General features: G+C 36.1%; 1 protein-coding gene across 1 annotated transcript; it reads left to right on the forward strand.

Annotated features, from left to right (window-relative positions):
* The first annotated feature begins 11,683 nt into the window (after nt 1–11,683).
* LOC113313492 (clathrin heavy chain 2-like) lies at nt 11,684–24,220 on the forward strand. The gene is made up of 31 exons (XM_026562274.1): nt 11,684–11,949; nt 12,396–12,600; nt 13,248–13,336; nt 13,483–13,561; nt 13,675–13,802; nt 13,936–14,034; nt 14,824–14,932; nt 15,385–15,464; nt 15,556–15,783; nt 15,876–15,941; nt 16,405–16,521; nt 16,747–16,944; nt 17,110–17,226; nt 17,684–17,743; nt 17,837–17,923; nt 18,130–18,213; nt 18,320–18,454; nt 18,541–18,603; nt 18,684–18,788; nt 18,869–18,981; nt 19,062–19,314; nt 19,428–19,564; nt 19,645–19,923; nt 20,007–21,009; nt 21,121–21,606; nt 21,711–21,881; nt 21,976–22,161; nt 22,516–22,638; nt 22,886–22,996; nt 23,131–23,960; nt 24,084–24,220. Exons 1-30 carry the CDS (start codon nt 11,905–11,907, stop codon nt 23,293–23,295), a joined length of 5,121 nt encoding a protein of 1,706 aa, XP_026418059.1. The 5' UTR covers nt 11,684–11,904; the 3' UTR covers nt 23,296–23,960; nt 24,084–24,220.
* The last annotated feature ends 2,078 nt before the right edge of the window (nt 24,221–26,298 follow it).

The following is a 26,298-nucleotide window of genomic DNA, read 5'->3' on the forward strand; positions in this document are numbered from 1 at the left end:
CCAGTTTTGCTTTATACCCTTACTAGAACTTCACCCGTGCCGTAACGGCACGGCCTCCATAGTAAGTAAAAAAATTATGTCAATTTTAATATTTGTCATTTTTTTGTTGGCTCTATATAAAATGATAATTATTCTATATGTTTTTTAATTGTTATGTTTTATATTTTTGAGAATTGATAGGTTGACCTAATATTTGTCTTGAAAAAACCACTGGGTGAAACATGTAGTGAGACCAATTGAAAACATTTACTATCATTATCATTGTTGGGTTTTTCTCGAGTTGTTTTTCGGAAAAACTTGCGGTCATCGTATGCAATTGTTTCTTTTGTATTAATAACCATCTTATTTTCACATTAAAAAAATCAACCACAACATCCATAATAATGTTATTTGTGTCCTAACCAAATAGAATAAACATTGCCACTAACATACTGAGCACCTGCACTACCATCACCGGAATCACCCATCACCACTACCTTTTCTACCACCAACACTATCGTCACTGGCTCTATGCACCACCACTCATAAAGACCACCCCGATCATCCGTAATGTTTATCAACAAATTTATTATTTATTTAAAGAAAATATATTTATTGCGACATTTATAATGAGAGATTAATAAAATATTTATTATGTGAAGTTAATGACACAATAATGATGTAAACAACTAAAACCTTTGACATATCTTTTCCCTAAATAAATCTCAGTCGCTCTTTATCTTGCCTAACTTGTCCAAATACAAAATTTAGATTAATACAATTTTTTTTGGTATAGTATACAAAATAAAACATTATTTACAATCTATATGCAAACAATTTATTATATGCCAAAAGGGGGTTGGTGCCCAGCTTGTCGCTCGACTAACAATCAATTCATTGTAAACGTTTGCTCTTTTGTTTTCTAATAAAGCCCTTTGAGGCATCTTTTTATGCAAAATAATTTTTTCAATTATAACCGCTCTTTATCTTGGTTTGGTATCTAACTTTCAGAATGAGCTTGGTTTCTTTATAGTCCTCACGGTTCATCTTTTTCATGTGCCGACCCAACAAAAATCTGGCTAGAATATTTATTTTAATTTACAAAAATAAAAAATAAAAGCAAAACAAATTTAAAAACTAATATCAAATAAAAAATAAACCAAGGGTAACTAAGTAATTCCACTACCACTACTTCTTCCACCACCACCACTATTAACGTCATCACTTCACCATTTTCACCAACACATACCACCATTATCCCCACCGCTGATCCACCACCCCCGCCCACCATCACAACCACTATTATCCCCACCGCTAAATTTATTATGTACTATATTAATGAAAGTATTAGTTTAAATTTAAAAAAATTAAGAAAATAAAAGAAAAACAAATTTAAAAACTAAATAATTTATGTACCTTACACCTTCTCATTCCACTACCACTACTTCTTCCACCACCACCACCATTAACAACATTACTCCGCCATTCTCACCAACACTCACCACCACTATCCCTACCGCTGCTCCACCACCCCCGCCCACAATCACAATCACAATCACTATTAATGTCTACTGATTTAATATAAGATAAATTTATAATGTATTGTATTGATGAAAGTATTAGTTTAAATTTAAAAAATTAAGAAAATAAAGGAAAACAAATTTTTAAAATTAAGTAATTTATGTACCTTACACCTTTCTAATCCCACTACCACTACTTCTTCCACCACCACACCATGAACGTCATCACTCCACCATTCTCACCAACACCCACCACCATTATCCCCAATGTTGATCCACCACCTCCGTACACCATCACAACCACCATTAATGTCTACTGATTTAATATAAGATAAATTTATATGTACTGTATTAATGAAAGTATATTTATTTGATTAATTAAACAAACATTTATTATGAAATACTAATAGAACGTTTATTATTGAAATTTAATTAAACTGATCACCTTACGGCCATAAATTTAGCTTTCCCAATAACGAATTCTGGCCGCTCTTTATCTTGCCTAAGTTGTCCAAACTATGCTTTATAAGCTAGATGTAAACGTATGGTATCTACTTTTAAGTGGAAATGAAGAGTCTAATTATTAAGATGACTCGTGGAAATTACTTTAGAGGTCACACGGGGATATTTTGACATGGTCATAGTCTTACATAGTCAGAGAAAGTCGATTTTGTCTCTTCAGTCATATTTAATCTTTTCTCTAAAATATTTGCCATGTTTCAGGGGGTTTATCTAGAGGGTAAAATCTAGGTGGATATAGACTACCTATACCTTTCACATTTGCATATGGAAAGGAACCGGTGGAAATTTGATTACCTATCTTAAGCTACCAAATTCACTTAGTGAAAAAGGGTTGTGATAACAAGTGGCTGCAACTAGCATATTGTCCTGGCCTCCAGGGGAAACCAATAATATCCTCTTTATGTTTAAGACGACACGGTTCAGAGGTTATCAACGGGATGGACTCACTATAACTAATATAAAATTTGAAGTTAACGGATCTCATGGAATCGATAAGAGCAAAGGGGTGATCAGTAAGCTATGGCTCTCATATCAAGTAGCAGAGTCCGATGCTGATTCATTTTAAGTTTACTTTTATTTTATTACAGTACATTGGATATTTTACATGCATGTTTGTTTGTTCGTTTGTTTTCTTTTGATAATTGTATGAAAGAAAGCGTTTATTTTAAAATGGATTTCTTTAAGGACCGTTTCCTGATCTCCGATATTTTAAATAGTAACCGGTGAAGTTGGTTCCGAATATTATCTCATATAATATAACTGTTACGCATTAACTCTGTGAAGTTGTCAATTGAAATCTTCTACGGTGCGGGTGCCTATATGGGGCTGATTCCCATCACCCTCGAAGTGTAGCATGGGTTACATCAAGTGATTTCAAATTTGGGTGTTTTTTATGAAAGGCAAGTCATGGTAGAATAGATGTTCAGTCATATTATATGCACTAATATATACCATAATGGTAGATGTAAAGGTGACCATAATATTTATGATAAACACAATTTTCAGGGAAAAAAACAGAATGCAATCTCTAGAAGAAAATATTTTGTTGAAAAGCCGGGTAGACTACGCAGAAGAAATATTTACTGATCAATGGTCTTTAGATTCAAACCTGAAGAAAGCATATCTCTTAAACAAAAACAAATGGGTAAATTTAAATACAACTCCTGACATAGAACAACTCCAGATACCTACTACGAATGACCTGGTAAAAAAAGAAAGTATGACACAATAGAAAACGATGATGACATGCCAACGCTGATCGAACTGGATGAACATAATGATGATATGTGAGAGATTATGAAGAAGGATTTTGGCATGCCACCATTGGTCAAGATAGATAAAGAAGGCAAAGAAGTGTTTACTTATTGATAGAGATTAGAGATAGCATGAATATTTATTTTTAGACACACCTCTTTTGAAACATATTATTATTCTTCGACAATATATTATTTTATTTTTTTAAAAGGTGGAAATTTTAAACTAAATGGATGCGAATCTTATAATTAACAGTGTTATAATTGCGTTCTTTTCTGGGGACCAGCGTCCATCTTGGATAGTACCTCAAACACCACCAACAAGCATGTAATACTGACAAGGTGCTACGCAAAACTGGACTCAACATAGTAATGTTACATTGATCGACTTCTAAACCTCGATATTAATAAAGTTATCGCTCCAGTAACGCTAGCTGCATGTACACTTCTAGCATTTCAAATTTCGTTTTGTTATGTTTTGGAAATTGTATTTTACGGATTTGCAGGTGATATATATATCTTCCAAAACTTTTACATATACAATCGTTGGATATGATAATTTTTTAACAAAAAAAAAAGGTTGGACAAAAAAATCGTGTAATTTATGTTTAGTTGTTAATACTCATAGGCATATAGAATTTAATAATTTTAAATCCCCAATCTATAAAATCAACTTCTTTTTAATTTTTTAATATCTGCCAATAATTAAAACTAATACATGGTTTTGGGTTTATAATACCAAATTTAAATCATCAAATCTTTGGATACCTAAAATGTATCAGACTTCTCTATCCCTTTAAAAGATCAAACCAATCAAAGACTGTTCAAAAATGTATTAATGTATGTAACCACGGGCGCGGGGAGAAGCCCCGCCATACTAAATTAGTTGATCCCACCGGCCTCGGTGCGTAGCACGGGTTACATACTAGTGCTACTAAAAAAAAAAATTGAGCAAAGAACGAAAATATATTGATGGAGAAAAAACAGTACAAGCAGACTCTAACTAGTTAGAAAACAGAAAAAGAAAAAAAAAACAATCTAACCAGGGATTCCCATATGAGAATTCTGTTCTAAAGCATGACTTATGATATTTGGTGGATCATCCCACCAAATTTGAAAGAGCACAGTAGACCTAACAAATTTTGCTAGCTTATCAGCTACATGGTTACATAACCTTCTTTGAAAAGAAACTTCACACAACTCTAAACTATGACATAAAGATTGACACTCCAACAATATATTTTGATCCTCCCATTTGATGCCTTTGACAGTTCCCTTACAACAATTAATCACAGCCTGATTGTTTCCTTCAATGATAACTTGTTTGAATCCTAAATCCTTTATCCATCTGAGAGCTTGAAGGAGGACAAGAGATTCATCTTGATGGATGTCCCTTGCTACTGCTGAGTATGCCATGGCCCCCAAGAATTTCCCTGTATGATCATGAAAGATTAAGGCAAAACTAGCATTAGAATTTTTATCTTTAACTGAAGCATCAATGTTTAGTTTCAACCAATTTTCAGGTAGTTTCTTCCAATGGTTAGGAATAATGCAGTCCCTAGATTTAACAGAGAGATTTGAGTTAGAGAAAGAATGTATGCAATGCCTTATTCTATGAATTATGCTATTAGGATGATGCATTTTATTCTCAAATACTCTCTCACATCTGGCTTTCCAGATATGCCAAAGGGTGCAGGCAGCAAGACAGGCCATATCTTTATTCTCAGCTTCTAAAGAGTTGTTGTTGCAGAACCAGGAAACTATCCAATCTGTAACCGAATTTTTCTCTTTTCAAGATTGTAAGAGGGCGACAGAGATTCCAAACCATATGACTTCAGCAAACTGACAATGAAGAAGGAGATGTGTACTAGTTTCCTCAGAATTAAGACACAAAGGACACAACTGATCCATATTGTTGTTTTTGCTGAATAGTTTCGTTTTAACTGGAAGAATATCTTGGCAGCATTTCCATAAAAACATTTGGATTTTGTGAGGTACTTTCATATGCCACAATTTAAGCCAGCCTTTACCTTCCATTTGATGAAGATTAGATACACCAGCACTGTTCTTAAACAACTCATTATATACAGATTTGGTAGTAAAAGCTCCACAAGAAATAAGAGACCATCTCAAAGTATCTTTCCCTTTTGATGGAATTTTGATCGTCATAATTTCTTTAATCTGATCTGGACTGAAGTATTGACTCAAAATTTGTATGTTTCAATTTTTCTTTTCTGTATCCATTAAATCAGCAACCCTTGTATCCTTACTTAGATAAGAACTTCTTGCATTTATATTACTATTATATGAACTTGGAAACCAATTATACTGAAGAGCTTTAATGGACTTTCCATCACCAATTTCCCAAATATAATATTGCTTCAAGACTTGTAAACCGTGTTGAATGCTCTGCCAAACCCAAGAAGAATTTTTCCTTGAAATGTCTTCTACAAGTGGATCCTTGTTCTTGACATAAATTGCATTTAAAACCTTCACCCATTTCTGCTGAGGTTAAGTTAGTAATCTCCATGCTAGTTTAGTTAACATGGCTATATTGAATTTCTTTGAATCTTTGAATCTCAATCCCCCAAACCTTTTACTTATACAGACTGAAGACCAAGACTTAGGATTAAATCCCTTATTTTTCTTGTGATTCCAGAAGTATCTCCTTTTAGTTTGGTTAATTCTCTTATGGGTTTTATCAGGTAACATAAAAACACCCATTTGATATTGAACAGTGGTACTTAGAGTTCTCTTATGGGTTTTTTCGGACACTTATCTCTGATTCTTGGAATAATAAGATTGGTACCCAAATATTTTTCATTTAAATATAATTCTCTCATCTGCAGTTTTCTAGTTATCTCTTCACAAGAATCTCTATTCATATGTTTACTGAAAAAAACACTGGATTTCCCCAGGTTAACCATTTGACCAGAAGAAGAAGTAAACTTATTTATAATATTCATGAGATAGGTGATTGATCTTGTATTACCTTTTGTGAAGATGATACAATCATCTGCGAAAAACAAATGAGAAATTTCTGGACATTTGGGAGTAGGTCTTATGGGATCCATTAGCTTCTGTTTGTTAGCATTAGTAATAAGCCTACTGAACCCTTCCATACAAAGAATGAATAAATAAGGAGAGTAGAATCACCTTGTCGAAGACCTCTTGTGGGGATAATTGGCTCCATTGGAACACTATTCAGCAGTAGGTAAATGGAAGCAGTACTGAGACAGTAATTAATCAATTGACACCATGTTGTAGAGAAACCGAAATGAAAAAGAATTTGATGAAGAAAGCTCCACTCCATTCTATCAAAGGCTTTTGCCATATCAAGCTTTAAACTAACCACTCCCATATAAGCTCTAGTTTTCTTCATGTAGTGAGCCATTTCCTGAGCAATAATCACATTATCATAGATATTTCTTCCTGATACATAGGCTGCTTGCCATGGAGAAATGATTTTGGGTAAAATGAATTTCAGTCTAGTGGCTAGTATTTTGGTGATTAATTTATAGGTGATATTACAAAGGCTAATTGGTCTGTAATCTACAGATTTAGTGGCTATTTCTAGCTTGGGAATTAGAACTTGGAAGGTATGGTTAATTTGGGAAGGAAATTGACCTTTCATAAAGAAACTTTGCACAAGACTAACAATATCTCTTTCTATAATATCCCAACATTGCTGATAGAATCCTGCTTGGTATCCGTCAGGACCTGGAGCACCCCATGGATTAATCTGAAACAGAGCCTCTTTAATTTCATCAGACGAAGGAATCTTGATAAGCATTTGATTTTCTTCTTCTGTCACACAAGGTTGAATAAGACTGAGAAGATCAGCATCCATAGTTGGATTTGAAGAAGTATATATGTCTTTAAAATGCTTAAGAAATAACTCCTGAATATCCTCCTTGTTTGAGATCCAATTACCATTTGAATCCTGAAGAGTATCTATATGATTTCTTCTTCTTCTGAAATTAGCTTTATTGTGGAAATACTTGTTGTTTCTATCATCAAACCAAATAATTTGTTCCCTAGATTGTTGATAAGTAATTTGTGCACTTTTGTCATACCATTTGTCTAACTGATCTTCAAGAGAATTTATGAGATTTATATCTTGACTAGGAGCATTCTTAGCTTTGTGTAGTAAACTCTGAGTTCTTCTAATTTCAGTTTTAACATGACCAAAAGACTTATGATTCCAATCCTTCAAGGCTTCAGTAGTTTGTTGAATCTTCTTAGGAAGCTCATTAAGATGCATGCTTCAGTAATAGTGCTACTAAAAATTGAATAGTAAAACACTATTAGCTTCATTAATATCCATATTTCTAGAGGTATTGAGAACCGTTAGATTGTGACTTAGCATAGATTTCACGAGTTGGGTTTTGAGAATATAAATTGTATGAGTTGAATGATTGTGATGTTAATGTTACACAAACACACTTTGAGTAAAATTGATGCTGATTGAAAAATTATCCAATGAAGAGTTTGATTTGCTTTTTAACAGTACGGAAGGCGCATCCGTGTGCATTAAGGCTAGTAATAAAAAAGCCCAGACCTCTTGATTATTTTGGTTGCAGATGGAGTCCCAAGCCTTGGGTAGTAACCTGATGGGTTATCAGGATATTTTCACTAGAAGAAATCTCTTGAATTTTGTTCAAATGCTGAAAGTTTTTCTTGGGGAATTTAAAACAATTCATTTTATACATGTTATCTGACTAAAGAAATTAGAGTCATTCTTCCAATTGGTGTGAGATTTTTGTTTTTCCACCTTGCAAGTCTGAATTTAAGCTTTTCCGCACAAGGTTTTAAAGAATCAATTTTTACTATACTGGTGACAAGAGGAGATCCAAGGTACTTGCCATTCATAATAATCATTTGTACTCCCATTTGGTTGCGGATGGTGATGTCAATGTCTTCGTCGGTGTTCTTGTGAAAGAAAATCCCAGATTTACTGAAGTTGATTAGTTGGCCAGATGCTTTGCTGAAAATTTTGAAAATATCACTAGGTTCCTGCATTCAATCTTATTGGCCTTACAGAAAAATTAGGTAATTATCAACAAATATGAGGTGACTTATTGGAAGAGCTTCAGTGCAGATTTGTTTTCTCTTGAAAATATACCAATAATTTCAACATGTATCATGGTTCTGGATGACGTTTCCATACAAAAAAGGAAAAGGTATTGGGATGGAGGGTCCCCTTGTCCGAGGCCTTTAAAAGGTTTGAGATTTTTTTATTTTTTATTTTAAAAAAGTGGATAAAACCAATATATATAGAAAAGGACCGTGAGACCCATAATTAGAATCATGGTATAGCATCACATTTTCATTCCATGTCAAAATATCTAAATATGTTATAATTTCTCATAGGATATGATCTATCCATTTGTGTTTGATTGCATCCTTATTACAAAAATCAAAAAGTTTTGCTTGGTTGCACAGTCAGCATGGAGTCCTCCGGTTTCTCTAATTGTACATGTATGATCACATAAAGTTAGACCACTTCCAGCCTTTCCATCATTGTCAAACCAATGTTTATTTTGATAACCATGTTTTTTTTCCCCTCCCTTTGTTGAGTTTTTATATGAAGCACCTCATCATTCTTTCAGTTGTAGTAAAGAGACTTTATTATACCGCATCATGTTTTGTTGACAGTGATATAACTATTTATAATTTTTATTATGTTATTTGTTTTCATGGCACGATTATGCCACTTTTTTTTGAAGACTATATTTCACCTTGCTTTTCAGATGAACCAAGTTATTATGCTACGCAATACATGCCACTCTATATCAATAATCACTTATATCTGGATTTTCAAAGCAATCATTTAACAAGTCATGGAAATTATATATTCCACTTTCAATGAACTGCGTGTCAAAATTAAAATGCATCCATACATGAGAAGCGTAGTTTCATTAAAGAAAAAGGTGAGTTGGAGTTTCTTGTCCCTCATTGTAGAGTTTACAAGAAGTGTCTATACCAGGAATAATGGATGCCACTCTCACATTATTGAATAGTATAACGTGGGATGCCTTCCAGATAGTATTCATTGCTTGAAATTATGATCGAGATTTATCAAGTACTAGCTTGAACTCGAGATTTCTTATTTGCAATATCCATCGTAATGCTAAAATCATACGACATTGTCTCAGTATCTCTCTCTATATATAGAATGGTAGATAATATGAGTACATAGGATAATCAGTCTTAACATACCTTTGTTGAGAAGTTCTCGTCGATGTGTTCATTGTTCTAAAGTCTCCAATCTCCAAGGTTGATTGGTGAATACTGATATTCAGCTACTGTACTCTATACTTAGTCCGAGACCGACCTTAATAGACTATACACCGAGATATATTATTGATCAACTAAATTTGACAACCAGATTGATATACTAAAACTTGTGAGTTTTACCAAGCGGTGCTCTAATATAAATGGTGTAATTGTTCTTATGGGAATTACACGACCTGATTTTACTTCATTACCGGAATCCTTGTAAGGGAAATTTGGTTCCAACCGAACAAAGTGGTTGTCTGGAAAACGTTATAACATGGTTATTCAATTTTATACGAGTTATCCAAAAGGGATAGACACTCATTTATCATTAAAAGGTGGTGGTATACCAAACACTGGGTTGAAGGCTTTTTAAAGTGCAGAAAATAATCAACCAACCTGGCGTATATGAAAAATATTTTTATTAAGTGCTTTTATGTGACCGTAAACATCGAATGGTGTTATTCAGTTTCGTACAGAACCAAGGTGTTTAGTACATGGGTGAAAGACTTATTCTGAAGTTAATGAACTTAATAACAAATGCCATAGATGATTTAGATCAAAGTTAGGTTTTCAGAGGAGATTATCTGCATATGTTAGCCGATCTCGAAAAATACGATTACAATAATGTATATTGCCAAATCGTTGCCTTTAAAAATGTCTAAATGAGTTGATTTTCATCAATCATGAACCCATTAATTGATATACAACCACAACACCTCTTGGAAGTTACATTATATAAACTAACCTTCCACCGCAAAAACCTTGCTTAAATACATATCCCACAAATTAGTGCTCAATCATCAAGTATGCCACCAATTTCTTGGAAGTTACAAACTATTATTTCAAAAGAGATCCCATATAATTCTAATTGATTTCTCAGGCTCTCGATATTATTGATTCATATCGGGGCACATGCTACTGAAAACCAATGGAAGGCCCCTTATAAATTCTTGGTTTCAAGCTAAACGATCAGAAAAACCATTTTCTTAGGGTATTTGGACTTTGGATACAACTTGAAAAGTTATTTTTCAACTAGTTCAATAAGTCACAAGTTAGTTTAACAAAACAAACACAAAATTACTTCCAGAAACAAACAAAATCATTTTTTTTTTTTTTTTTTTTATGACTTTAATTTTCTACTATTTCCCGGAAGCGCTACTACTTTGGTAACCAAACAAGATTCTCAAAATTGTAACCAAACATGCTTTTAAGATTCTCAAAATTTTTAGGGAATGCGTCAGTCATTTCCATCATGGATAAAAGTTGTCTCAGTAGCCAAGTAAGAAATTAAAGACTAAATTATCTTTTGTTTTCTTTAATTACCTTACCATCTTTACAAACTCTCTTGTTGTCTTAGAGCATCTACAGTGGGCGACTAAACCCAAATATTTGGTCTTTTGAACAGACGTAGTGGAACGTATTATCGATCAAATTTTGATCGACGACTAAAACCCAGAATATATTTGGTCTGGGACCAAGACTAAACCCAAATATAGACAAGCGTTGGTATAATCCACGCCCCACACCAGGCGGACGTATAGTCCACGTCCCACACCAGACGGACGTATAGTCCACGCCCCATATCAGGCGAACGTATAGTGCACGCCTGATTTTTTTTTCTTTTGTGTGGGGCGTGGTTTATACCAACGCCCCACTGTTTAAAACTTTCAATTGCATGGGGCGGGCTTAATACCTCCGCCCCATTTTCTTCATTTTTTTTTTCTTTTTATTGAATTTCTCTGCACCGGACGGACGTATAATCCCCGTCCCACACCAGGCGTTGGTATAGTCCACGCTCCACACCAGGCGAACGTAAAATGTACGTCTGACCAAATTTATTCTTTCCACCGTAACGTCACACACCAGACTAAACCCAAAATTTGGTCTTTTTTTCCCTCTTTGGTCTTTGGTTATACTCGCACCACTGCAGTCGCTCTTAGCAGCTAAGAAAAAATTACCATCTCAATAGCTAAGAAAATTACCATCGCACACTATAAAACGTCTAAGCTGTAGCGCCGTACTGGTTTCAAAACGAAGGGCCATGGCCTGGTTGTGTCAACCAGAAAAATTCCAGCGCATTTTAACTAAACACAAAACAAAACAAAAGTAAAAGTCCCCTTTCGTTCCTTCCACCACTCTCATTTATAGTCTTCTTCTTCCCCTTTCTTCTCTCTCTTTCTCTGAGTCGGAGGGTGATAAAGTTTTTCTACGGCAGTTTCAGATCTCATCAGTAGTAGTTTTGTAGTTTCTCTGAGTATAGATCCTGGTTCTGAACCCTCGTTTTGAGGGTTTTGTATCCTCCATTTGAAACCAATCTAGTAGTTGTCTCTAGTGTCGATCTAGACACCATGGCTGCTGCTAATGCTCCTATCACCATGAAGGAGGCCTTGACTGTGAGTCTTTTCAAATTCTCTATTTTCTTTTCAATCTCCATCTTCTTCTCTTCTCGATTTATGCTTTGTAAAGCTGAATTGGACATAATATCGGTGTTTTTTTGACTCGTGTATTGCTGTGTTGACGATCTGAACGAACTAAATTGTGTTTTTGCGTTAGGTTTACGATTAAATATGTGGTGAATTTAGGTTGTAATTAGTTAACCCTAGATCTTTGTTATGCTACATTTGCTTCACTTTTTAGCGATTTTTCGTGGAATTCTGGGTTTGAACCTTGATTGTATTTTTGGATCTGTTCAGATCTGTACGATTCATCATGATCTCATTACTCAATGGTGGATCGCTTAATAATTTTACTGAAATTCTGTCTGATTGTGATTATTTAGGGTTGTGGAAAGTGAAAATATATGTTGTTAACGTTGTGTGTTTCATTTTTTTGTTTGTAGTTACCGTCAATTGGCATTACTCCACAATTCATTACGTTTACTCATGTTACTATGGAATCGGATAAGTACATATGTGTAAGGGAGACATCACCACAGAATAGTGTTGTTATTATTGATATGAGCATGCCTAATCAACCACTAAGAAGGCCTATCACCGCGGACTCGGCTTTGATGAATCCTAATTCCAGAATTCTTGCTTTGAAAGGTATGATGCTATTCTTTGAAATGTTTAGAATCATTAATTTGCTCAGTTATGCAAGTGGTTAGGTTAATTATTGGCCAATGGTGTTTCTTGTGTTTGGTTCTCTGGTTGGTCGCAAATCCTTGTTGTCTTTCTGTATTTAATCCTTAATGTTCAAGTATAACTAGATCTAAGAAGGTCATTCAGTTGCTTAAGGATAAAACTTGACGGAGATGAAAGGAAAAATAAATATGTTGTACGCCAACAGTCAAATTGAATTGAATGTTTTCAGTAGGAAACTCGTTCGTGGCTTTGACGATACATGATTACATTTACTGGTTTGTATCAGTGGTTTTGAAGCGCTTTTCTCAACCAATGGAATGCTAACAGACATATATCAACTGACCGAGATATAGTCATTAAGATCCCTCTCTCTGCTTTTAATTTTTGGATATGCAGTGTTATCTCTCCTGCAAACATGTTTTTGATGCGTATGGGGGCGTCAAGCGTCAGATCATTTGTTCGCTATCCCATTTCTTAATTTTGATTTGCTGGCTAGAGTTTCTGTAGCACAAAAGAAGTTTTATGCGTATTATTGGTCTGGTAGGTGCTCTGCATTGAGCACTTTCACGTTAAACGGTGGCTAATGAGTTCTTACATTCTATTTGAAGCTCAACTTCCGGGAACTACTCAGGATCACCTACAAATATTCAACATTGAAATGAAAGCGAAAATGAAGTCCCATCAAATGCCTGAACAGGTAAACATTTTCTTTGTGTCTTTACTGTCTGCAGTAACATGCATTTACTGCTTATTTGGTCTTTTAGGTTTTATTAATTACTGCTTATTTGGTCTTTTGGGTTTAACTTGCATCTGGATTAATTACAATCTTTGTTTGTGTTTTAGGTTGTCTTTTGGAAGTGGATTTCCCCAAAAATGTTAGGCCTGGTCACTCAAACCTCGGTATATCATTGGTCAATTGAAGGTAACTACTATCTTTCTCTCTCAGAATACTTATACTTTTACTTCTGTAGTATATTAGCTAATGAAATATTGTTTTGGTATCCATAACATGATTTGGTTGCATCTCATATACAGGTGAATCAGATCCTGTAAAGATGTTTGATAGAACAGCCAATTTGGCAAGTAATCAAATAATCAACTACAGATGTGATCCTTCCGAGAAATGGTTGGTTTTGATTGGAATTGCACCCGGTTCACCTGAGGTATTTGGCGATATTCAATATTGCTTTCTTTCTAATTTTAAAATATATTTCCAACTGGTTCCAAGTGGGTCTTAGTTTATTGCATCTACTCTGGAGTTATTTCAGCTTTTTCCATTTGAATTCTTGTTTGTAGAGGCCGCAACTTGTCAAAGGAAACATGCAGCTTTTCTCTGTGGAACAGCAACGAAGTCAGTCGCTTGAAGCTCATGCTGCATCTTTTGCTTCACATAAGGTATTTCTCTTCTCACTGCTCTTCTCAATATGGATCTTGATTATAGGCTAGAGTCTCGCCCAGTATTTTGTTTTTGTTTCATTATTTATTATTGTTTTTGCTCAACGTGTTTAGTGAATCACATGCATGATTTACCCTTAACTTTTGATCCCTGAGTTCTTTTCCATCCATTGACTTAATTATGATCATCAATGTTCTATTCAAAAGTTATCTTCAATTCAAAAGTTAGGAGTTGCCAATCGTCAATTTCTTTTCTGCTGTTAGTAGTTGCTCTGACAATTCAACACATTATCAAAGATAGAGAAGAATTCCTTTCTGTCAGCTTTCTGTTAGAGTTAGGTTATTTCTGAAAGAGAATCAACTCCTTGTAAGCTTTAACTTTCAACTGATCAACTGTATACTAAAATAGTGCTACCATTAGAGCCCATAATTCGTTTTCACTCGATTTAGCAGCATACAGTGTCCACTGGGAACTGTGACTTTTCTGTTCGTTATACGTATTTTGATTTTAGAACTGTTTTTCTATTGTATAATGGAATTAACAATCTATAAGTAGGTTGCATTTTTTTGTATTCATTGATCTTTTATAATTTAAGGAACAGAATGGTATATGATGAAAGTAAAAAACGAAACCGGTTTGCATTTTTCGTTAAAATTATGTTTGTGGTGTATTTAACTTCGGAGCTGATTTGAGTTTCACCGTTGAATGGAAGGCTTGTTGGCTTTAATCTAAATAGTTAATACAATATGATCACAATTTTTGATATTAAATTTGCATATTGTGCACAGATTCCAGGGAATGAAAACCCTTTTACTCTCATCTGTTTTGCCACGAAGACCACCAATGCTGGGCAAATTACGTCAAAATTGCATGTGATTGAGCTTGGTGCCCAGCCAGGTCTGCTTATCCTTGTTCTCCTCCTATTTTTTTACAGTTATAGTCAAATTTAGCTTCACACTGCTCCACTCACTATCTTTATTTAGGGGATTAGTATGGCTGTGTAGCGGTGTTTGAATATTGATTGTATGAAGCAGATGTGCTTAAATAATACCATTGAGGTTGTTTCATAGAGAACAAGTGCTACATAAGTAAAAACAACAACAATACATAGTAGAAAGCATCAATGATCTATCTCTCATAACCCTTTTCCAGATCATGTTAATTTGCATGTTGTTCTGTTTCGGTTTCTCTTTAGCCTTCTGGAATGAATATGGAATGTATATCTAGGAGAGTCATTGTGCACCAGTCATTGTCAATGTTCTCAGTTCACTTGCTCTTTCTCGTATGTTGAATGTTGAACCTACTGTTAGTGTTTCCTGGTTCTAATCTTGTGATATTTATTATAACAGGCAAACCAGCTTTTTCAAAGAAACAAGCAGATCTTTTCTTTCCTCCAGATTTCGCTGATGACTTTCCGGTGTCAATGCAGGTTAAATTCTTATACCGTGGTCTCCAGATATTTATACTGCTTCTTTATATGACTGTACCAGTGTTATGATATCTGCTTCTCATGTTTACAGATATCACATAAGTACAGCTTGATCTATGTGATTACAAAGCTTGGGCTTTTATTTGTGTATGATCTCGAGACAGCTACAGCAGTTTACAGGAACAGAATTAGTCCAGATCCTATATTTTTGACGGCGGAAGCTTCATCTGTAGGAGGCTTTTATGCTGTGAATCGGCGTGGACAAGTTCTGCTTGCTACTGTTAATGAGGCAACTATTGTGCCTTTTGTCAGCGGCCAGGTCTGATCTTTGTGGCATCTCTTTTGTGTACTATAATGAGAAACCAAATTTCAGTCTCATCTCAAAATTCTTTCATCTGGTGACTGCTGCAGTTAAACAATCTTGAACTTGCTGTAAATCTTGCCAAAAGGGGAAACCTTCCTGGGGCAGAAAAGTTGGTGAGTGAATCCTGTCACACATACTTGTTTATCTTGTAAACGGTAACTGGATGAGAGGAGTGAACCTTCCTTATATTTGCTTGGCTTAGCAATTAATGCATGCGCTGAATGTGGTTGTAAACCTGATTGTTCTTTTATACTGCCTTTGGGCTAGATGGGAATTTATCCCATGCAAAACATTGGCATACATAGAATAAACCATCTTATGCCATCTTCTAGAAATGACTTTACAGAGAGAACTACTCAAACTTGTTTACAGATGTCCGTATAATTATAGTTTATATAAGTGGTTAACGCGAGCATAGGAATTACATGTTCAAGTTTATTGTCTCTTCGATGAGCAAATGATCCTAACAATTCAATAGCAATTTGTAAGGGTATAATAAGATAGTCAAACTTGCAGTTAATGATGCCTCCTTTGACCATTGGATATTCACTTTCTGTTATTATCCTTGTATACCAGGTTGTCCAGCGCTTCCAAGAATTGTTCTCTCAGACAAAATACAAGGAGGCTGCAGAGCTTGCTGCAGAATCCCCACAGGGTATCCTGCGTACTCCAGACACTGTTGCCAAATTTCAGGTATCTTTTTTTTAAGGAGGCATATCTAAGATTCTTCTTAGTGAAAGCAATTAAATTCTTCTCATGGAGTTTTATTGTCTGTCCTGTGCTCCTGTTATGCTATTGCCTTTGATTATTCCTGTTGGCTGTTTCATTTTTAAATTGAAGCGGGCACCTGTTCTGTGATTGCTTACAAGTTAGGAGAAGGTCTATCACATGATCACAATTATGACTTTTTTATTGCAGAGCGTTCCTGTTCAAGCGGGGCAAACTCCCCCACTTCTGCAGTACTTCGGGACATTGTTAACCAGAGGAAAGCTCAATGCATTTGAATCACTGGAGTTATCACGACTTGTTGTGAATCAGAACAAAAAGAATCTTTTGGAGAATTGGTTGGCTGAGGATAAACTTGAATGCAGTGAGGAACTTGGAGACCTTGTGAAGGTATAGTATAGTTAAAGCTGAAACTTTGTCTTGTTATGTACTATATTTGCTTACCACTAAAGTCTCCCATCCAATAGTCTCAGTTTTGAACTTCTGTTTTACATGATAAGCCTATATATATAGGTGTCATCTTTTTCTAATACTTCCACGTGATTTCGATTGTAGACTGTGGATAATGATCTTGCACTGAAGATATACATCAAGGCTAGAGCTACTCCTAAAGTTGTTGCGGCCTTTGCTGAACGAAGGGAATTTGATAAAATTCTCATCTACTCGAAGCAGGTATTGTGTTCATATAAGGGTGCTTTACATACTTACCATCACCATATGAAGTTAGTGCAGATTTTCCAATTAATTATAGAATTCCAGTTAATCCTGTTACAGATAGACATTGGGAATTAAGTCATAGTTAAATTTTTCCCACTTCTATCGGAAGCCCTTTTTTTTAGATGCTGCTCTCCAAGGACAGGAGTAGTTGAAGAGATACAATCCTGGTCATTGATTCTGTCAAAAGAAAATAGAAGTCATCATTAATCAATGTTTTAACTCATTATAAAGATTAATCAATGTTTTAACTCATTATAAAGATGTCAAAGGTCTCTTTTCTGCCCAAGTAGAGGGATATGGCCAGTTGTGTAAAATATATTTTAGATGGGAAGATGTATCAAGTTAAATTTCCATCTTACTGATTCACTATCGGCTGGCTATTACCAATACTTGTATTTTCATACATGTGCAGGTTGGATACACACCTGATTATTTATTCCTCCTGCAAACAATTCTGCGATCAGACCCCCAGGTATATCACGTCTACCTGCAACTGATCAACGTACTTCTGCTCAATAGTTTTCTGTGATGGATAACTTTACCTTGTACATGTTCCGGTTGACAGGGAGCTGTCAATTTTGCTTTGATGATGTCTCAAATGGAAGGTGGATGTCCAGTTGATTATAACACAATCACCGATCTTTTCCTACAGGTTCTTTTCTTTTTTCTGTTGTTTAAGAAGTTTAAATTAACAAAAGTATTTTCAATTTCATATTGCAATATTCAGGCTGTAAAATTTGTCCGACTTCTGTTACTTGGTGTTTGGGCTTCATTCTATAATGGGCTCCTTTTTCATGATGTAAATTTTGAGCTTAGAGTTAGAAGCTAAGATTTTTCTTTTGTGCTTTCCTGTTATAGCGGAACCTGATTCGTGAGGCAACAGCCTTTCTATTGGATGTTCTGAAGCCGAATTTGCCAGAGCATGGTTTTCTACAGACAAAGGTTATATACATGTTTTTGGTCTTCCATATCTGAATTTTTCTTTTCTTGTGTGTATTCACTTGGTCTCATCGTTTTTTTAGTAATTTGTATATGGTATTCATTTCAGGTCCTGGAGATCAATCTAGTTACTTTTCCAAATGTAGCGGATGCGATCTTGGCCAATGGCATGTTCAGTCACTACGACCGTCCTCGCGTTGCTCAGCTTTGTGAAAAAGCTGGACTGTATGTCCGTGCTCTCCAGGTAATATATCTTGGATTCTGCCTTTTTTTTGTGGTCATATGGAGGTCTAAGATTTTTCCTTATGTTAATGATGGCTATTCCTGCAGCATTATGCAGAGTTGCCTGACATCAAACGAGTTATTGTGAATACACATGCGATTGAGCCACAGGTTTGTGTATTCTAATGCTTGCATTTCTACTGATTTATTGAAGGGGTGTAATCTGATGCAATTTTTGTGGTGCGTTGCAGTCACTTGTAGAGTTCTTTGGGACTCTTTCCAAGGAATGGGCTCTGGAGTGCATGAAGGACCTTTTACTTGTTAATCTGAGAGGAAATCTTCAGATAATTGTGCAGGTGCGTTTCTGCTTATGGTTTTGTATTTTGTTATCAATTTCTTAATCTACAACAAAGGCTTGACTGACACACCTGAACAGACTGCCAAGGAATATTCAGAGCAGTTGGGTGTTGAGGCGTGCATAAAACTCTTTGAGCAATTCAAGTCTTATGAAGGTTTATACTTCTTCTTGGGATCGTACTTGAGTTCCAGGTAACTAGTTCTGCTCTTAAGTTTGGTTTGCTGCTTTTCTTTCTTTCTGTGGTTCACTGTTATCCTGGTTCTTGATACAGTGAGGATCCTGAAATTCACTTCAAGTACATTGAAGCTGCTGCTAAGACTGGACAAATTAAGGAGGTTGAACGTGTGACAAGAGAATCAAACTTCTATGATGCTGAGAAGACCAAAAATTTCCTTATGGAGGCCAAACTTCCAGATGCACGTCCATTAATTAATGTCTGTGATCGTTTTGGTTTCGTTCCTGACCTCACCCACTACCTCTACACTAACAACATGCTGCGGTACATTGAGGGTTATGTACAAAAGGTAAAAATTATCTTCAGTTTTGCTAGTAATTAATATACAAACCAACTCTGCTCATATGCTTTACTAAGCTATTAGGAAATCAACTGTGTGTCTTATACCTTGTTGTTTAATAGGTCAATCCAGGGAATGCTCCTCTAGTTGTAGGGCAGCTTTTGGATGATGAATGCCCTGAAGATTTCATCAAAGGACTTATTCTTTCTGTTCGTTCACTTCTCCCAGTGGAGCCCCTTGTGGATGAATGTGAGAAGAGGTAATTTTTTCTTCTCTATCCGCCATATCATTCTCTTTTGTTGTTCCGTCAGTGCCCTTATACTGTGCTTATGGCTGCAGGAATCGTCTTCGCTTACTGACCCAGTTCCTGGAGCATCTTGTAAGTGAAGGGAGTCAAGATGTGCATGTTCATAATGCCCTGGGTAAAATTATCATTGATAGCAACAACAATCCTGAGCATTTCCTCACCACCAATCCATACTATGATTCACGCGTAGTTGGTAAATATTGTGAAAAAAGGGACCCAACCTTGGCAGTTGTTGCTTACCGTAGAGGACAGTGTGACAGTGAACTTATCAATGTCACAAACAAGAATTCCTTGTTCAAATTGCAAGCCAGGTTTGTTTTTTTGGTAGCTCAGTGCTTACAATTATATATGTGTCTGCTTGTTGGTTGGCAACTAATCCTGATTTTTGTGTCAGGTATGTGGTGGAGAGGATGGATTCAGACCTCTGGGATTTGGTTCTTAACCCTGAAAATGAGTATAGAAGACAGCTAATTGATCAAGTAGTTTCCACTGCCTTGCCTGAAAGCAAGAGCCCAGAGCAAGTTTCTGCGGCAGTCAAAGCTTTCATGACAGCTGATCTTCCACACGAGCTAATTGAGCTGCTTGAAAAAATCGTACTTCAAAACTCTGCTTTCAGTGGAAACTTTAATCTGCAAAATCTTTTGATTCTGACAGCCATTAAAGCAGATGCGTCTAGAGTTATGGATTACATCAATAGGCTGGACAATTTCGATGGACCTGCTGTTGGGGAGGTGGCTGTGGAAGCTCAACTGTTTGAAGAAGCATTTGCCATTTTCAAGAAGTTCAACTTGAATGTCCAGGCTGTGAACGTTCTTTTGGATAATATTCAAAGCATTGAACGAGCTGAGGAGTTTGCATTCCGTGTTGAAGAAGATGCTGTTTGGAGTCAGGTGGCCAAGGCCCAGCTCAGGGAGGGTTTAGTGAGCGAGGCTATTGAGTCATTCATCCGTGCTGATGATGCCACTCATTTCTTAGATGTTATTAAGGCTTCCGAGGATGCAAATGTGTATCATGATCTAGTGAAGTACCTCTTGATGGTTAGACAAAAGTCCAAGGAGCCTAAGGTGGACAGTGAGCTTATTTATGCATATGCTAAGATTGATAGGTTGGGTGATATTGAAGAGTTTATTCTAATGCCGAATGTTGCTAATCTCCAAAGTGTTGGTGATCGGTTATATGATGAAGAACTCTATGAGGCTGCCAAGATCATATTTGCTTTCATTTCCAACTGGGCCAAGCTGGCAGTTTGTCTTGTTAAGCTTAGACAGTTCCAAGGTGCTGTTGATGCAGCTCGTAAGGCCAACAGTGCAAAGACATGGAAGGAAATTTGCTTTGCCTGTGTTGATGCCGAGGAATTCCGTTTGGCTCAGATATGTGGGCTCAACATCATCATACAGGTGACTTGTTTTATCCATTCTGTGTTTGAATTTTCATTCTAAAGTCTTATCTTAGCAAATGTTACCATTTAGATACAACATTTACACCCGAGTTGTCGATGTGATATTTAGGTGGATGACTTGGAGGAGGTCAGTCAATTCTATCAGAACAGAGGCTGCTTCAACGAATTAATTTCTCTAATGGAGAGCGGTCTAGGTTTGGAGCGTGCACATATGGGTATCTTTACCGAGTTAGGAGTCCTATATGCCAGGTATCGTCCAGAGAAGCTCATGGAACATATCAAGCTGTTCTCAACCCGTCTCAATATTCCCAAGCTTATTAGAGCATGCGATGAGCAACAACACTGGAAGGAATTAGTATATTTATACATACAGTATGATGAATTCGACAATGCTGCAACCACCATCATGAATCATTCTCCAGAAGCATGGGATCACATGCAATTTAAAGATGTGGCAGTTAAAGTTGCAAATGTGGAACTATACTACAAGGCGGTCCACTTTTACTTGCAAGAACACCCTGATCTTATTAATGATATGCTCAATGTGCTCGCTCTTCGTGTGGACCATACTCGTGTTGTAGACATAATGCGCAAGGTATGTAGTTGTTCAGTTAGCTGATTTTGGTTGTCTTTGACGATTTGTTTTTATCCTGGTGATCTTTCTTTTGCACTCTTGGTAATATCTCTCTTGTGTTTTAGGCTGGTCACCTGCTCCTTGTGAAACCATACATGGTTGCCGTTCAGAGCAACAATGTCTCTGCTGTGAATGAGGCGTTGAATCAAATCTACGTCGAGGAGGAAGACTATGATAGGCTGCGCGAATCAATTGACATGCATGATAATTTTGATCAGATAGGCCTTGCACAAAAGGTTAAGACCTATGATAATCTTTGTAGAGTACCTGCTTTCCATCTCATGTGGCTGAATCTTTCTTTGCAAACACTAATAATACATGTTTGAATAGGTTGAGAAACACGAGCTTCTTGAAATGAGAAGAATAGCTGCCTATATTTACAAGAAAGCAGGTAGGTGGAGGCAGTCCATTGCATTGTCAAAGAAGGACAACCTTTACAAAGATGCCATGGAGACATGTTCTCAATCTGGTTATCGTGAGCTTTCAGAGGAGTTGCTCGTGTATTTCATTGAACAGGTAACTGATCCAAATGTACTTTTATCTTTAATATACCTGCGAGATTTATTGCTATGAGCTGTTCTCCTTTTTTTTTTAAAAAAAACTGGTGCTTCATCTGGCATTCGCTAATCTTGTGAGGCTCGAAAAAAAGTGCGCTGTGGAATCTTTTAAATTGTAATCAAGTACATTATATATCCTTGTCGAAGGTGCTTTTGTAGAAGGACTTGCATGTGCCTGTAATGGTATAACACATCTGTTGTCTGGACTTTACCGTTGTTGAAACATGTTAGAACGGATAATTTTCTGGCCGTTTAGTGTGGGTTTTTATTATGTTAGAATATGTACTGATGCTCTATTTTGATGTCCATTCAGGGTAAAAAGGAGTGCTTTGCATCATGCCTCTTTGTTTGTTATGATTTAATCCGGCCTGATGTTGCCCTTGAGCTTGCCTGGATGAACAATATGATCGATTTTGCCTTCCCGTACCTATTGCAAGTGAGTTGCTCTTTTTTTTATACCTATACTCTACCTTGTTAATCTTAGGTTCTTGCTGCTGTCTACTGTGAGGTATTACTTTATTATGTACTAACAAGTATCTCAATTTTTTTTTATTCGAGTATGTTCCCCTTCGTAGATAAATTAAAATAAATGGGAAATTTTACTGAGTTGTCAAATAGAGTAGTACCTTTTTGCTGAATTGGAACTTAATAATCTTAGTTTCGACTTGTTTCACTTCCTACAGTTTATCCGTGAGTACACTGGTAAAGTTGATGAGCTGGTTAAGGATAGAATTGCGGCCCAAAGTGAAGTTAAGGTCAAAGAGCAGGAGGAGAAAGATATGGTAGCACAACAGGTACGTGGGAACAAGCTTGTTATTATTTATTTTTTTGTCACCTTCTTTGGTAGATTGTAATAAGCTGTCATGATTACCTTACCCTGTAATCCCATACTTCGTTGAACAAATCTTCATTTCCCGTTGTTGTGCAGAACATGTATGCTCAATTGCTACCACTTGCATTGCCTGCACCACCAATGCCCGGTATGGGAGGTGGCGGGGGGATGGGAGGAGGTTATGGTCCTCCACCCCCCATGGGAGGTATGGGAATGCCTCCGATGCCAGCATATGGAATGCCCCCGATGGGTTACCAATGATCCAAGTTAAAGCAAGAAAATTATATTGAACGGTGGTCATTTGTAAACACCAGCAGACAGAGCATCGGAGAAGTCTGTGGCATCAGGTTGATGGGATGAAGGATGTGTAATTCTAATTTAGGGGATGTGAAGGGAGTCAGAGAAATAAGATATAATGATCCATATTCTTTGTTTTTTCTATCCGGCATATAGATGTTATTAGTTTGCAAAAGATATTCTTTTGGTAGCAGAGAAAGGGGGCATATGTATTTTCTTTTCTTACCTCTATTGGAAGGCTGAGCTGACTGTCCTGTCTTATCATCTCTTAGTTTATTGTATTCCGAGAATCATCGGGAGTTCTGATGCTAGCAAAAGAAGGAAGGAAAAGATCGTGGAGTGGTGGCGTACTTGTGTTGTATCATCTCTTAACTTCACAGATGATTGCAGTTTGTGGTTTATCGGCTGAAGCTGCTTCATGTATAGGTGGTTTAATCCTTCTTGTTGAGCAGCAGGATTTGGCACTCCAGTATTTTGTACTTTTTAGATGTGTATGTGATTGTTTTTATTCTGTTGGCTGTGTTTTTTTCGTGTTCATTCTCACATGTCATAAAAACTTAGATTACTCTTCGGAATATTATTAATGATGAATCCAGTCTGCGGATGGAACCATGAGTCATTTCCCCTTTGTAAGTGTTCCGTTCCCATTGTTTTCTGTTGACATCTTTTTACTGGCTGCCGTAAGTGTTCCGTTCCCACTGTTTTTCTGCTGACATCTTTTTACTGGCTGCTTGGCCAATATTTTTTTACAGGTTATTGTGTGTGTGTTTTTTGTGTGTGTGGATATGGAACAATTATTTTCTCCCCAATGGCGTAACAACCATGATGATGAAGAGTTGGGCTATTATAGCTGCTCAACCCCATTAATGGATGTTCCAACATTTATTGTCCTAGATCAATGGTACGTGTTTTTGACTTCTGTAGAGGATACTACGAGATAGTTTTCCGCGGCTTTAGTGATTTCCTTGGTATTTATGATAATACTGAAAGTCTGAAATGCATATTCGTTTGATCTAAGGTAATTTATGAGATGCGTAAGATACCAAATCAAATGAATTAAGCCCTCTTTTTTCTTGGAGTGGAATTAACTGTTGATGATTTGGTGGTCGTCAGTCCATTTAGAATACAGATTATAGCGAAAGCTAAGAAAGGTGCATAAACGGGATGAACCCTCTTTTCCTGATCCAATCAATTCTGATAAAATTGCACAGCCCTCTTCCTATTCTTGTGTGCCTTCAGTCCTTTATGTCCGTACAGCTTACGTGTTCTGTGTGATAGCCTGTCTGTAACATACTAGAGAGTCGGTCATGTGATAGTCCTGTCTGTATATAACTGAGACTCTATTCTCAGTTCAGGTGTAGAGTGTGTCATTATCTTCTTGTAGCTTTTCTCTATGGTATCAGAGCATCAGAGCCATTCAGCCTGATAACCTCTTCTTTTTTTTTTCTTTCTTTTAAGCTTCCGCCATTAAAGCTCTGCGACTGTTCTTGTTTTTCTTGCTTTCTTTTAAATTTTTCAATCATGGAATCACAAATTACTAAAGTTCCTCTTCACACAATATATAATCTTGTTACTTCTAAACTTCAGGAACATAACTTCATTACTTGGAAAGCTTTACTTTTACCTTTGTTCAAACGTTATAATGCTTTAGGTTACATTGATGGATTTAAGCCTTGTCCTCTCAAATATGTTTATGCTGTAAGAGGAGCAGATGAAGATCGCTATAAATCCTGAGAATACTAGCTGATTTGAAGAAGATCAAACATTAATTTTGTGGATACAATCAACAATCTCTCGAAGTGTTATATCTTACATTGTTGGAGCATCAACATCATATGAACTATGGAAATCAATTGAAGAAAGGTTCGCTGCAACTTCCTCAACACATGTAATTCAGCTTCGAACAAAACTGTCTAATATCAAACAAGGTAACTCATCAATCACTATTTTTATAAAGGGGAAATTAGGCTCAGGCCCAACCCATGGATAACCCATAATATGAGGCCCTTAATTAAAAGAAATTTAAATCTAAGTCCCGAGTTATTAAAGGACATTCATACCCTTTTATTTATTGTCAAGCCCATAATTAAATAAAATTTAAAACTAAGCCCCTAATTAAATAAAATTTAAAACTAAGCCCAAAATTATTACAAATATATGTATTAATTTAATATTTATTTACAACAATTTTTTAGCATGTGTAACCGGAAGTTACACACGTATCTGTCTAGTGTAATTGAGAGTTACATAGGCATCTATCTAGTGTAACTGAGAGTGACACATGCATTTGACTTGTGTATTCAACATCAACTCCAATTCCAGCGAGACCGATATCACATATAATCAATTAGCTTTTATGAAGTTATCGAAATCCTGAAATATAACAACAAGCAATCAGTTTTTATAAGATTAAATGAACAACATATTCACTTTCACATACATCTGACTAGTTTAACTAACAGTTACACATTCATATTGGAATTCAATAAATTAAGGAAAGAACATAAGCATGATTACCAAATGTTATAATTTTCAAACCACTGATTTCTGCGGTAAAAATACGAGTTAAGGGTTCAACATTTCCGGGCAACCGAAGAATAAGAAACAACATATAAATCGAGGCATGCTGGACTAACCTTGCAGTATCAAGAGAAATTTTCATTCGCAGGTGCCACGTGAGAGTCGATCCATGGGAAGGTCCTGTAATGTCAATCAAAATAGTGTCAACCTTTACAAGTTTCAGTAATGTCTGACATAAAACGTTCAAAAAGTAATAGTTATGCCGTGCAATTGAGTTTCTATAGATCCATTATGGATCAATTGGTAAAATATGAACTTCGTCTCGCCATAAATACAATAACCCAGTAGGGAAATTATAGTCGAATGTCAAATACTACTCAACGAATATACTTCATTCTGTAATTCGAATTCAGTCTAACATCAGAATGACCAAAAAATGAAAAAGAA

This window comes from Papaver somniferum, chromosome 9, assembly GCF_003573695.1.
Source record: "Papaver somniferum cultivar HN1 chromosome 9, ASM357369v1, whole genome shotgun sequence".
NCBI lineage: Eukaryota > Viridiplantae > Streptophyta > Magnoliopsida > Ranunculales > Papaveraceae > Papaver > Papaver somniferum.